Source organism: Crassostrea angulata, chromosome 6 (genome assembly GCF_025612915.1).
Source record: "Crassostrea angulata isolate pt1a10 chromosome 6, ASM2561291v2, whole genome shotgun sequence".
Classification (NCBI taxonomy): Eukaryota; Metazoa; Mollusca; class Bivalvia; order Ostreida; family Ostreidae; genus Magallana; species Magallana angulata.
In genome coordinates this window covers 10,798,797-10,814,359 of record NC_069116.1, presented here as the reverse complement: position 1 = coordinate 10,814,359, position 15,563 = coordinate 10,798,797, and the positions used below count along the sequence as shown (strand labels likewise).

General features: G+C 30.8%; 1 protein-coding gene across 1 annotated transcript; it reads left to right on the top strand.

Annotated features, from left to right (window-relative positions):
• The first annotated feature begins 7,295 nt into the window (after window positions 1-7,295).
• On the top strand, window positions 7,296-15,328 carry LOC128186618 (uncharacterized). Its single transcript, XM_052856446.1, has 2 exons — window positions 7,296-8,352; window positions 9,517-15,328. The coding sequence occupies exons 1-2, from the start codon at window positions 7,420-7,422 to the stop codon at window positions 11,101-11,103; spliced, it is 2,520 nt and encodes an 839-aa protein (XP_052712406.1). The 5' UTR covers window positions 7,296-7,419; the 3' UTR covers window positions 11,104-15,328.
• The last annotated feature ends 235 nt before the right edge of the window (window positions 15,329-15,563 follow it).

The window sequence follows — 15,563 nt, the reverse complement described above, 5'->3', positions numbered from 1 at the left end:
TAAGATTAAATGTACGATTTTTTTGTGAATAGATCCCCTGGTGACGATAGGATGTAACGACGAAGTCTCTGATATTAAATCCGTCCGTAAAGAGAACAATAATATTACATAACTCTAAAAAAAAATCTGACGCACCGAATTAAAACTTACATATAAAAAATTGAATTGAAAATATGGAAATGAACAGTGAACAGGTATACTAGCCCTCCCCTTCCACGAAAAAAGATTTTCACGATTTTGGAATGTTTTTTTTTTTTTTATTTTGCTTGCCAAGATTTTTTATTATCCCCTCTCCCGTCGCTTTCAAAAACTATGCTTTGTGCTTGTTCGTTCAAATGAACGTGAATTCATACGACACTAGATTTCAAATAAAGTGACAATTCATTGAATTTCGCAAGTATGCGCATCATAACATTTTTAAGTCCAAAATATTAGTTATTGACAAAAACATTTTTGTTGTCCATTTACTCTGATTAAAACCATTACATAAATGTCAATTTTGTTTATGCTTGTAGATGATACATACTTTAGATGCGATTTCGAACGATCTATTAGTTCTTCAAAAACTTTTCTTAAACAGCGGTTTAGCCTGAACAAAACTGCAGAAACAGATAGCCGTTCTGTAAGATCTTTGTAGAAAAATTCTCAAACAAGATGTTTTTGATATATGATTACAAATTTTACTTGCACTATCATGTATTTTTTTTTTCAATTATGAATTATTTAACGAGGCATTTTTTATTTTTATATGGTCTGTGTATTCTTGAGACTTATTTTAACCAAACACTGATTACTGCATATTGCTTTGGCTGAATTATAATATTGGAAGATTTAGTTTTGTATTTTAGGCGCAAGGAGCTGAAACCTTTTCCTTAAGAGGATTATGTTAAACAGACTTTTGAAATGCAGTGCAATATTTTTCTCGGTTTGACCATGACAGAAATTAATCGCGAGTATAACTAATTATGATGAAAAGTGGAACATTTTATGTAAAATTACTTGATAACTTGATACCTATTGTTGTATGCGGAATAGAATTGATTTAGATCTTTCATCCAATATTTTATTTTTACCGATATGGGATTCAAGCTATGCATTATGCTTTATTTTTACGAATATTTAATGATGATCAGAAAGGACTATGTGCAGTATTATGCATTTTTTGCCCCCAAAATTAAAGTTTTATATAGAGCTTTAAAAATAAGGTGGAGATAGTTGAAATCAAATTGAAAAGAAGTATGCAAAAAGTTTTCACTACAGCGACGTCATAATGTAGAGATGACGTAATGAAGATAGTCTTACTTTGTAGAATTGATGGTTTGTAAAATCTGGTGTTTTCCGACGGTTTTTCGACTGAAAAACATCAAGAGCAGGCTCGCTCAAGTACCATTTTTAGTAAGATAAGTATAATGATTTGAATAAAAACATATGTTAAATTCGTACTTGAGCAGACCTGCGCTCTATTATTCCGAATGCAAAATATAAAGAAAAAATGACATTATTTTCATTGGTTTGTATTTGTGGGAATTTAGTCATTTGTGTGACGTCATAGATAAACAGCAAATGAGCAATGGTGACTAAAATCAAGATTAAAATGATAGGCATCCTCTGTACTATATATTACTACATTATATATTATTTATAAAAATGTGATTTTTGTACGATAGTATTTAAAAATTGGTTAAAATTAGGGGCAGATATTTGACCATAACGAATATAGTCCCTTCTTTATGAATGAATAATAACATATTATCATAATATATATTTTGTTTGTCGCAATTAAGATACAGAAAATTTGTTATTTATAAAGATTTGATTTTTATACGATAGTATTTAAATTTGGTTAGAATTAGGGGCAGATATACTACCATACCGAATATAGACCTTTCTTTTTAAATGAATAGTAACATACATGTATTATCATAATATGCATTTTGTTCGTCGCAATTAAGGTACATAAAACTTGTTATCTTATGTCTTGGTATGTAAATTTCAAAACGAGAACTCTGACATGCATGAAAGAAATAATTTTTAATTAAATTTAGCTTAAGAGATGATCCGCATTTTATATTACTTAGTATATCTTTTTATCTGAGAAAGAAAAAAAAAACATATATAGAGGTTATATTGAAGGAATTATCGAATCAATGAATGTGGCAAAAGGTAGATATTTCAGTAATTGAAATTTGAAACATCTTCTCTTTTTCTAAAGAAAACCTGCAAATCTTACACTTAGGGATGGAAAACATCTGTCTAGTGTAGCAGTAACAATAGACATGAACTTTCAATAATGTTGTTGGGGGATAATTTGGCGGATTTTCTGTTATATATTTATTAAATTGAAAAAAAAAACGTGAGTTAAAAGTTAAAAAAGTGTTTTCATTTAGACACGCAATTCAATTTCTCTTTGATGTAATTTGAATATTCGTGTAAGTTTCAGGTTACACTACCAATATAAAGAAATTATTTCACGACGAAAGTGTCCAAAATTCTGAGAATCCAGCAAGATGGTAAGTAAGATGGTATAGTCCACTAATGCATTTTCCATAGGCGGTAATGTTAACGTTAGGGTTCATAGCTCCGGCTCTAATTTTCGTTCAGCAACGAGGGACCTCTAGAATGAAAGCTCATCAAATTGTCTTTTACTGTTAAAATATCGTGGTTGGAAGTCAGATTCGTTTTCCGGCAAAATGTGTCTGTATTGAAAAACTCTGAAAATGAAAGTAGGGAATTTCACAGTTTTGGAAAGGGTGTACATCAAACAATTTCAATTCTTTTTTTTAAATGATAATTCAATTTTGACACTTGCTTTTAAAATTGCAAATCCTCTTTTCTGACATGTGTCAAGCATTTTATGTCCCAATAAATGTATATACACTCTGCAAGTATAGGAACTATTTTGCTTAAAGGCACTACTTTGTTGTCCTACCGATTCTAAAAATAGGTAGAGGGATATACCCAGATAAGTTCTATCCTAAATCAAATTATTTCGTTTTGTTTAAATGGTAAAGCATTTAACTGTGTTTGTCATCCTTATATCATAATGCATAGTCGAATTGAAAATGTGAATGGAAGTTTCTCAATTTAGCACAATTAAAATCCTTTTTTTAATGTGATTGATGTTGAAACAAATGTATATTGTTTGGGTCTAATTTATGTTTTTATAATGGGAAAAATATTCTTTGATGCAAGCTTTGTTCAAAACATCAACCGGAATAATTGTGCACAACTCCGTCATGTTGTGGCTTTGTGTGTATGTCTCATACCATTTTTTTTCTACGGTATTGGACTTTAAACTGTCCCGATAAACATTTTTCAAATTGTACACGCTTTCCCAATGTCCCTGTGGTTGCATTTGATTTAAATGATTAACTGCTTTATTAACAAATAATTTCCATGTTCCTTGCTGTTTCTGGTATACACCTTAAAAATGAATCCTTTAAACACTGCGGTATCGCCCCTTTTAAACACCGATATTGACTCTTTAAAACAAATATATTGTAACAGATTAACTTAAAGATTCCAAACATGATCTGTATGAACACATTTAAAACATTTTTGTCAGGAAGATTTTCATAAAAACGTAATGTCAATGATATTAAAACTAAGTACTTCAGACCGAAATCCCAGCTTTGTTACGTATACATGTAGGTATTTGTGTTACCATTTAAGGGGGATGTGCGGTCATCTTGTACATTTGAGGATAAGAATAAGAATTTCTTGAACTGGCTTGTTTTTGCCCGAAACTGGCCAAAAATCTTGTCAAAAGATATAAAAGCAATAGATATGAAGTCCTACATGTCATTTTGATTGAAAAAGTATGCAATCAAGAACAGGACAATGCCTTTGAAAAAATATGAACGAGGTTCACTGGTTGATTAGAGCCCCCTTAAATAACAAGACGGAGAGTCAACCTAGCGTATGAAAAGGCTGGGCGAATATATTAAAGAGTGATTTGATTCTTGATTACTCATGATATATATATATATATATATATATATATATATATATATATATATATATATATATATATATATATATATATACATTCCAAATATTTTTTGCAAGTGAAGTGTGTGAAAAAATACTGCAGTTGACTGTTACACAAAAGGGTACTCAAAGGTTAGAATGACTAGTTTTATTATAACGTCACAAACGTTGAACGCTATAAAATGCAACGTCACAACGAGAATCAAAGTTCACGCTTGTGGCTGTTACAGTGGCTCTTTCATTAATTTGAACTTACCCATAGGATAAAACAGAAATTTGGACGTAAAAATCACATTTGCAGACAAGGAAAGAAGTTTAAAAAAATGTAAATATAAGCATTAAATCATTATTTTTTGAAAGATATTGTCACATAACTGCAGCGGTGTGTGCATACAAATTTTCATAACGCGCTAGCGCGCTTTATTCAATTTGTATGCACAAACCGCTGCAGTTATGAGACTATATCTTTCAAAAAATAATGATTCAATGCTTATATATATATATATATATATATATATATATATATATATATATATATATATATATATATATATATATGTGTGTGTGTGTGTGTGTGCGTGTGCGTGTGTGTGTGTGTGTGTTTTTACGAAACTGTATCTTAGCGGGTGCAAAAATGTCAACTTGGCACTGGCAAAATTATACGACTAAGTGTTCTTGTCTCAATTAAGGTAAGGTTTGCGGCTTGCATTTTTTAGAGGTTGTACCAAAGTTACATACCATTTTGTTCACTATACTAAAGTCTTTTTTCTTATGAAATTCGAATGAATTTTGCCCGTCCCGTTTTATAACTACAAAAGGTCAAAGTTCATGATTTCCAATTTTCATTTTGATGAAATGTAAACAATTTCGTGAAAATATGTACATTTTATTTGTGACTATTATGGGGGTTATTTATGCTTAAAATGTTCGAAAATAATATCACTATTAATATCATGATTCACTTTTATTAATTTCTGATGAACTATCTAAAAATAGAATAAAATGCAACAAAAGTCCTAATTTTGGACTACTATTATGTAAACGAAAACATCTTCTTTGAAACCTTTCCAAGTCCACCGATTTCAGGAAAAACTAATCTTAGAATATTTGTAATCTGATGTTTCTAAAACACTATTCAAAACCATATGATGCGGATTTCGTTTTCGTAGAAATAGATAAAATGCTTGTGTCCTCTTATTTTTTCATTGAAACTAAAAAAAACCGCGAAATAAAAAAAACTGAAATCAATTATGACGTCATATAAATTTTGACGTCATAACTGAAATAAAGGGTAGTTGGTGTTACGTCACAATGAAAATGTGTGAGTTATCTCCCTGTAACCGCAAAATAGCAGGGGTATGTTGTTTACAACAACTTCTCAAACACTGTAAAGAAGGAGTCTTTTCTTGGGGTTTTCTTGTCAAACGTAAATTTGATTAATTGTTCATTAAATCAAGATGAAGGAAACTAAAATAGTATATTTTTCTTTCTTTTTTTACTATCATACAACTTTGCATAGAAAAAGTAATCAATGTTTAGAATCTAACAAGGAGTATATTTTTGGCGGAATGTTGGCGTATGAAAATATCACATGTTTCGCAAATCAGAATTGCTGCAGATTAATGAGTCTGTTTTAGCATTTTAAAAACAATAACATTGATGTTGGACTTTTTTACTCATGTGAACTGATATGATACTTAGGTTTCAGGATATGTTTTTAAAATATGATTTGCCTATCAAATTACATTTTATAAGCTTTTTAAAGCGCCCATTCTATACATTGATTTGTGTGAAAAAATCACTAAAATCAGTTTTTCTCTCTTATTAAATGGTGAATAGATTAGCTTTTCTGTCAGTTTATATCTTAATATAAAGTCTTCATTATACATAAAAAATCAGAAATATTTTATCATTGAAAGCATAAAAAAATAATCAAAATTTCTTAAAAAATTAAGAAAATTAGAGGAAATGCGGGCTAAGCAATATCAATTTGAGTATAAATATTTATTCCTATTTAGTAGTATAAGCTGATAGACATTCTGATATTCCATCATTTCATTGAAGAATAGAATATTCAAATCTTAAACAATGTCTACATAACTGCAAAGAGCTACATTTCTTTTTACCATCCTTTAAGTTGAGGAAAAAGTAGTGACCTTGACCTGACCTTTATGCGAAAACAAAAAGGTGAAGTTTGATTTCACTGATAGAATCATTTGGTAATATGACCGTTTGACTGTGTCAAAATTTCATGAATTTCTTATGATAAGAAGTATGTTTGATAACGAGAAGATTCCTTCCTTAAGCCAAACTCCTATTTTGAAAGCCTTTTTCTATATGAGTGCATTAATATTTCAATTTGTTGTAAATACAGTCAATAAAACTATTATATTTATTATTCAAAATTGGAACAATCGTGTGCGCTCTGTGTTTATTATTAAAGAGCGACAAATTCATCAAATTAAAATTTTATGCAAATCTGATGGCTAAGTTTGTTAACTATCCAGCCTCCTTAAAATGCAAAATATTGTGTTTATCCCTTAAGTAAAGGCAGTTTGCTTACAAATGTTAACCCAATTTAACTACTGAATAAAAAATCTTGAATACTCGATTCAAATCTATTCACATCCACCTATACGACAAAGTGATCAAGAATCAAATCAATTTATTATATAATCGTGTATACTATTCGCACGCTTTGTTGACTATCCGCCTGACACAATATGATACATAGCCGTAACAGTCAAGTTGGAATTTTGCACTGAAGTTTTCAATTTTGATTCATTGATATTATGATTATAATGAAAATATCCCTAACAAAAACGTATTTAAATGTTTTTCATACAAAACGTGCCTGGAGCTTTAAGCTAAATTATTACAGTATATTTGTTTTAAATGGTCAATTTCGGTGTTTAAAAGGGGGCGATATCGCAGTGTTTACATGGTTTATTCTTTGTGGAACGCTTTTGTAGGGAAATAATTTCAAAAGTATAAGTGAGCACCTTTTATTTTGTATGTACATATGGATGACAGATAAATGTCTCTATATAGTTAGTTTCTTTCATTGCTAGTACATGAATTTTGAATAACTTAGGTTAAAAAAAGGGTTTGCGACTAGTCCTTTGAACCTTGCGTCAATTTGTTTCTTGTCATTTTTTGGGGCTCCTCTGTGGAATTCTGCTCAATTGAGATGTGGTTCTCATCATCAAAATAAGATTAAATAGCAATATTTTTCTTTTTTGTGTGATTTTGTTGTATTCTTAATTAAGGATCATAATATATTTTGTACTCTATTTACAGATTATTCGTTTTTGGCCACTTGCTCGAATACTGATCTTAATCTCACCATTCAAAGCTTCAATTGGTATTCTTTTCGAACAATATCCAACGCAAAATGATTTTGATGAAACATATTCTTTGACTTCATGGATGACCAATACAACTGCGAAAAATGTCATACAGGAATACCTCATTCTATGCCCAGGACAAGACATGTGTTTGGGGTCCATGTTTAAGCGAAACTTTAGTTTCTTGGATAACCCAGCCTGCACACCATGTGAATGTGACGATTTATGTGTAATACGATCCAACTGTTGTCCCTCCAAGTTCTACAGACAGACAGATACACCAAGCTTTATTGAATACCATACCAATGTAAGCATTACAAGGAAACAAACGCCGATATCCTGCTTTGAACCCTTATGGAACCTAAAAGGATTAAGATCCAAAAGATCATATTGGATGATAGAAACATGTTCCAGTAATATTAACTGTATATTACCACCCTCTAAGAACATATCAAGTTCTACCCCTGTGACGTCAATGGCTACCAATCAAACCTATCGCAACGTTCAATGTGCATTGTGCAATCAAGAAGAAATAGCCAGTCTAGTCGAATGGGAAAAGATAAAATTCTGCAATTCACGATCTGCTCTTTTCGCAAAAGAAGACATCAATTCTCTATATCAATCAGTCTTTTCCTCCAATCCTGTATGCAATATTGGATTTGATCCCCCAACCTTCTATGAGGATAAAGTCCAACCATGTGTTGCCTATACTATTGAAGATAAATGCAACGAGTCAAACACAAATAAAGTTGCCGATGCCTATCTTATAAAAGCTTGTCAAGAGTTTTATCTGCCATACACTTTTTTTAAAACCATCTACAAAAACATATATTGTGCCCTTTGCGAGCACGACTTTATACTTCTTCCCATTCAGTACTATTCTGGAGGATATGGTCAGAATGACGATTTTCTGCCAAATCATTTTTCCGCACTTATTGATTTTCAGCAGATTCAAGATGAACCCATTAAAAAAAGCTTAGGGTGTGCAAAAAATCAAATACTGGACAATCGATTGGTAAGTTTAAAAAAAACATTTTTTAAATGAAGGCTAAATATTTCATGCGAAGAAAGTTCCAACATTTTTTTCTTTTCGTTGATCTTTGGCATCGTAGAGTTAGCAACCGGAACCTTATGTCGGAAGAATCCATAGAAGAAATAGTAAATAAAATGTAGCTGAAGTGTGATATCTGATATTAACATTAGGATTAACGATGGCAGTTTTTCAAGTTTAGGCATTTTGTAATCTTAGACTTCATAGTGAAACCACAGTTAGTGATCGAGTAATATCCCCTTTTAACGTAGAAATGCACTTGAATAAAAACTTTTGATGGACATCTGCGACTATAATTTATGAGATATTTTGAATAACATGTGGTGATAACTAAGAGTGTTCAAAATAAAAAGTCCAAAGGAAAAAACAAAACAGGAGGAGAGAAAACACGTCCTAAAAAAATGGGGGTAGGATCAGGTGTCACGGAGGAGTGATCATCCTCTGTTGAACGGTCTCACTCGCCGTGTGTTATCTGTCGCAAACGGGAAAAACGGAAAAATCTATTGACAATTAGGTGGTTAATAATGATCTGGCAGGAATAAATAATTAAGTAAGTGCTTTATGAGCAGTGGTATTAGGTTTCATCTGCCACCTTAACCAGATAGGCCTTATTTTTTCTATAAACTCATAAACCCATTTATAGATGACGTTGTTTCAACCTCCTATCAAATGTTAATATATGTATTGTCTGCATTCCTATCAAATATTGATGATAGTTTGTCTAAGTTCTTTAAGAGTTTTTCGATAAAATTGAGAGTCAGCAAAGCTAAATATCACCCTATAAAATGGTAACAAACTGTTTTATACCAAGAGTGGACCATCTTAAAAACAAATGGGGGTGTTTGACTCTATAGTAAGCTCTCAATTCAGGAAGGATGGCGAAATAATTACCGGTTGACCAAGACAGATATTCCAGGGCGAAGCCGCATTATATTTTCAGTTCTCAGGGACAAAAGACTCGCTATGTTTCTTAATGATATTTATCTTTCGGGAAATATTTCAGCCTGAGCGATGATTCGTTTTTAAATCTTTGAAAAAATGATACCGATATAATTATTTCTTTAAGTTGAATACTATTTCATATTCAATACTTTAAAAAAAATTCTCTAGATATAATTTTACTTTCAGAACATGTGCCTAGATATTGAGTGTGAAGTGGAATACAGGTATCACAACCAGTCTTGCAGTCTTGTCCACCAAATGGTTAACAAAAACAATTACGAAATAAATCTAATAGCTTCCATCACCGTCAATGACCGTGAAATGCACCCAACGAATACATCTTCACAAAGTATCCTAGATGAATTTGTAATTTTCTTAGAACGTAAAAACTTGAGAAGATATCTTTGTAGAATTTCAATCTTGGGTTCAGTTGAATTTGATCACGATGTGCTTGACATGGCTATGGTAGTTGAACTTTCTATAAGTAACCTTCACAATATTGATCAAATGCTGGAATACTTGTTGAATATTTTTAAAAGCTTCAATCTAAATAATATTCCACCGCATCCGCCATTTGCTAGCGTTGTCAATATATCTTTTTCTCTCGTTGGTCAGAGCTTTCATGTCTACGGAAGCAATCTATTTAACAAGGATATTGAAGAACGTTTCTACGTAAATCCAGTTAGTGGGAAAGAGATGTTAGTATACGATAGTTTCGATGTGTCGCGCCAAAGTTGTTTGAGGGGGCAAATGATGTCAATAGTAGCTGACTGGTATCGTTGTCCCAAGGTGAAGATAAAAACAACAGATGCAAGAATGGATATATCAAACTTCTCGGTATGTTTAGTGGATTATGATAAATGTTTCGCGTCAATTTATTTTAAACAATCCTTAGACAAACGCAGTGTTTCGATATGCTTAGAACAGTACTTTCAATTAATTAAAGTTCTTAAAAGTAGTTTCATCTCATCTAATAACAACTTGATGTCATATCTCACCCTAGTTTGTCTTTCCCTTTCATTATTAGGTTCACTGGCAACAATAGCTATATTTCTTTTGAAAGGATCATGCTGTCGTATTGCCGATATGAATATCATAATTCTTGCAATGTTTATAAGTTTTGCAAATATAACTTACATCTTATCAAAGTTTTTTCTCTGGAGTCGGGCATTGTGCATTGGGATTGGTATGTTGGTACATTTCAACTGGCTATCTGTCGTCTGCTGGATGAGTTTATGTTCTTTCCAAGTCTTTCAAGCATTTACGTCTTTCGGCATTTCGGAAGTTAAAGTCGTGTCAAAGGTTCTTTTATGCTTGCTGGTGGACCTGATTATTTGTTTGTCCCTAGTAGTTATCAACGTTGTCGTAAGCTTTGTCAAAAGTAATAGAGAAAATTTCGGTTATTCTGTACTTACCTGTTATATCGCTCACTCTGACATGGTTCTCTTTACTTTTGCATTGCCTGTGGGTGTGCTGATCTGTATTAATATGTTTATGTTCGCTGTCACGGTGTTTAGAATTTCTAAAAAAATAGATGTTCAAAAGTCCCAAGAGGAACATAAAATGAGAGCATATTTCAGGCTATCCACCATTACTGGCGTCACTTGGCTGTTTGGATTTTTAGGCCAATTCACTGGACATCAGCTGTTTGATATTCTACACACTGTTTTCAGTGGTGGTCAGGGTTTGTTTCTTTATCTAGCTTTTGGGCTATCGCTTGCTAAAAAGCAAATTAATAGCAACCATTCCAGAGATTCAAAAACTTTCACTTAGCGTTAGTACCAAAATGAAACCTGCAAGAGAATTCGATACATATTCAATATAAATGAAATCATGACTACGAACAAAGAATTGCTGTATCTTTGTTGTCGTATACGTTGAATTTGTCTCGCTTAATGCTGATATTAATATTCTACGTGAAGGTTACCAATATCAATTTTTATGAAATAAACATTAACAAAAATGTCTTAATTTTAACAAATATTTATTGATATTGAGAACCAGTGCTAATAACAATTAATATGCATACATGTAATTATGTTATCTATCATATTAACGACTGAAGAAAAAACAACTTGTAAAAGAAAAGTGATTTTAATGTTGACGCTGTTGTAGTCGAATACCTTTTAGTATTTTGTAATACAGATATGAATACAATATGCATATTCTCTTAAAATAAGCAAGTTGTAAAAGTCTGTTCAAATAAGTAATAAACATTGAATAGGGCGTTAAAGATTTAATGGATAATTTTTCTTCTAATCTAAATATGTTCTTGCATGAATTAACAAATTTTGAAATATTATTTAAAGGCATAAACTATTATACAGTAGAGATTTGAAAGGCAACCATATAGCTGGACATTGAACATTTCCCTCTATTTTTATACAGAGTTCCTCTTCTCAAGGAGATTAAACTACTTATGTAGTCAAAAAATCTCACCCATTGAACCCTCTCAGTTAGGTAGCTTACTACATCAAGGCTTATACTTTTTATTGCACAATGTTATTCTTATTTTTATTACAAAACTGTTTGTATGGTCAATTTGAATGTAATCATAGCACAGTGGTCGAAGTATTCAAATTCACCTTAGAATTTCGCTTATATTTTTATTAGTTAATTAGTTATAGTTATTAGTTATTTTAAAGTTAAATATTTAATGTCACAATTTCCCCCAAAATTGCTTATTTTTCGCCGAAATGATTTATATATCTATACTACTATATCAAAATAATAGACTCGAATTTTGGGGCTTTAATACCGAGAAATCGGAAGAGTTCTGTCTTTTGTTTTATATATTTTAAACATCATTGGTACTTGAAGATTTTCAATTGGTTTTTATTTTTTCTCAAACAAGCTTCGCTAATTAATAAATCATCGTCATCGGAAGTCATCTTGATATTTTGGATTTTACAATCTTGCGCATGCGCATTACATTCAAGCTAAATCACGGGAGGATCTTTAATTATGTTTCCACAATATCACACTTGCATTGATAAACGCATAAACGATAATACAAATACGTGTAAATTTTCATTAAAATTTGCTAATACATATTCTGTTCATCAAAGAAAATACGGGAGATAACTCTTACTCAGTGCAAATCTTCCAAATATCAACATTATGTGTATATTTAAAGCAAAGAAAAAACGTTGGTGAAAAAGTGTTGATTTCTTCATTAATATGAATTAAATTTTTAGATTAAAATGAATAATTTGATTTTTGTTTTCAATGCAGCTTCATTAATTTTCTCCAAAATCGTTTCGGAGCGATTTTGCAATTTTTTGCTACATTACCGGTATATGGGAGGCATTTTAACTGTGGTGAAGGCCTATCCAGAGACTTCTAACTAAGCAGAGTGTAGTGAAATTAATAGCTTTATTGTAGGCTTAAAGCTCGGTTATGTACATGTAAATGTCACCAATACTGTGTGTCGATGTATTCCACCTTAAACAGTGTTGTAAATTTTACTTAGTAAGATAAACCACCTTACACAGTGTTGTAACGTTTTAGAAGGATCAAAATATTTTACCTTTTTTACCCATTTCTTTAAAATCTAGAATCTAATAGATGGCTTTTGAAATAGTGAAAGTTGATTCTGAATTTTATTTTTAGATTTTATTGATTGTATCGAAGATGGATTTCTGATATCGTTATGTTGAAAGATTTTGCCGTATGCTGTTGTTGTTTTTCCTTTTTATTTGAAAAAAAAACCTCATGTCACAACTCATTGTCATTTTGATACCGTGTAACTTTTTATCTGAAATTGTTTGTGGTACTAAACATTTTCAATTCACTTTGCATATGGTTTGTTTTATATCTTTATATATTTTTTTTGTTAGTTGAATTAAAGGGACATGGTCGTGATTTTCACAAAAAATCAGTTTTCCAAATTCAATGTTTACAATACTTTAGTAAGACATTTATATTAGGCAACCAGAATGTGAGGATCTTTTGTTGAGTTATAAGCGATTAATTCTTTGTTATGTTAACAAAGCTTTTGTTTACATTTTGAATGTTGAAATGAAACTTACAGTTTTAGACCTAAAATGAATGTGTTAAATGTTAAAATCTGTTTATGTATGCTTAAAATGAATAATAAGAATGGTAAGTAGACTTCAAAAAGATTTTACCGGTATGTATTAAACCTATGTAAACAAAAACACGGCACGAGCCTTGTTTACATGACAAAGAATTATGAGCCTTCTATCTTGCTTTAAACTCTACGACTGACTCTCAAATTTCATACGATCATTAGAAGAGCATCCCCAAAGCATTGTAAATGATAAAAACAGAAAAATAGAATTTGACCAAAATTGTTCCCTTTTAATAATGATAATATGAAAGCCAAATTTAAAATAGGAAATAAAGAATTCTAGATTTCAAATTGGATATCAAATGTCAAATTTAAGAATTAAATATTACGATTCACAAGCATACCTTTGGGACGCCGTGTTGAAGATCGTTTATATAAGGTAGAGACTATCGTATTTGACCCTCCAAGGGACTAAAAGATAAAGCTACATGTATCATAAATCAGGGAATCAATGAACTCATTATAAGACAAATAATATCACCGACATCATTAATGGTACATTGTTTCAAATAGTTAAAATATCAAATAAAATTATTTTTTGTCTTTAAAAAAGGTTCTTATTTCAAAATCAATCGCAATTAGAAACATACTTATGAATTAAGAGGATGATATTGTTGAAATCGCTTCCAACAAATTGACTAAGATTATATGTTTGTGTCGTATAAGACAAAAATGATTCAAGGTCAATATCAAGATTGCATTTACTTTATATAAGTATTTATCAAATCGATATATGTATAAAACGACTGAGTGACTCCATGGATTGTTTAATACGACATATTTTAGATATTTTAGATGGCTTTTCTAATTTCTCGACAGAGCAATGCACTGCAGTATTTACTGTTAAATGGATTTCTGCCGCCATTAAACAAAGGTCAAAAGGCCAGTTTATTCAGAAATGGACAAAAGTAATAAATAATTCATCCAAGGGTCAAATATATATGATATCTTAACAAAACTTTGGATTAGAAAACTACTTAGATATTCTTTCGAAAAATATATGAAAACAACTTATTAAATTCAGAACATCAAATCATCGTTTACAGATTGAAACTGATAGATGGTATGGAATTCCTTTAAAGGGGCATGGTCACGATTTTGATCAAATTCTATTTTTATGTTTTTTTTTTCATGTTTGTTCTTATTTACAATGCTTTAGAAATGCATTTCAAATGTTCAAAAAAAAATTGAGAGTCATTCGTAGAGTTATAAGCAAGATACAGGGCTAACAATTCTTTGTCATGTAAACAAGGCTCGTGTCCTGTTTTTGTTTACACTGATTCAATATACAAGTAAAACATTTTTTTCCAGTTTATTTGTCTATCTTTTTATTCATTTTAAGCATAGATAAACAGTTACTAACAATCGTTTTAAGTTTAAAACTGAAAACTGTAGTACTGGTAAACTAGCGGATAAATTTTATTTTTAGAGTGCAAATACTTTCAACTTTACAAAAACATTTTCTTCCTACTAGATATTGTCGCAAACCAATTACAATAAAATTTAGGAAACTGTTGACGACATCAAACTTAAAATCATTGAAAAAACTAGGCACTCTAATTTTAAACATCCAGGAGCAAGTGATTATTCACTTTTTCTATCATTTTTATTTATTCATTTGTTTACCAATGCTTATTGACACTTGTAATATTATTTTGTTTTATAAAGATATGTATAATTAGACTCTGAACATTATAATTTAAAGTATGTGACGCAATTTCGTGCCATTTGCATCGATGTATTAAATGGTTTGAGTGAATAAACGGATTGAAACGTATAAAAATTGTATTTATGGCTGGCACGTAAGTAATTCGCCCATTGGGGTTATGTTATCTATATACCAATGCAAGTTATAATCATTCTTTATCTATGTAGTTTTCCTCAAGTTTTGCACCGATAAGTGATCGAGATTTTCTTTAAAAAAATGTACATGCATAAAAGAAAGTTGTGCTTTATTCGTTAACAATTTTACATTTTTAACTTGTTCTTGAAATCTACAAGGTTAATTATTACAATTTTTTATAGTTTAAAGCATATCTAGGATTAAAGAAATCTAAATTATGTGAAATATTTGACCCAATCACTCTCAAGACTTCTCGGGCGGTGGTCAAATATGCTAAAAGGCCAACTTTTCAAAAAT

Coding starts and splice junctions, on each gene's coding strand:
- LOC128186618 (XM_052856446.1), top strand. CDS start 7,420: ATGACCAATACAACTGCGAAAAATGTCATACAGGAATACCTCATTCTA. Junction 8,353..9,516: donor AAATACTGGACAATCGATTG/GTAAGTTTAAAA, acceptor TTTTACTTTCAG/AACATGTGCCTAGATATTGA.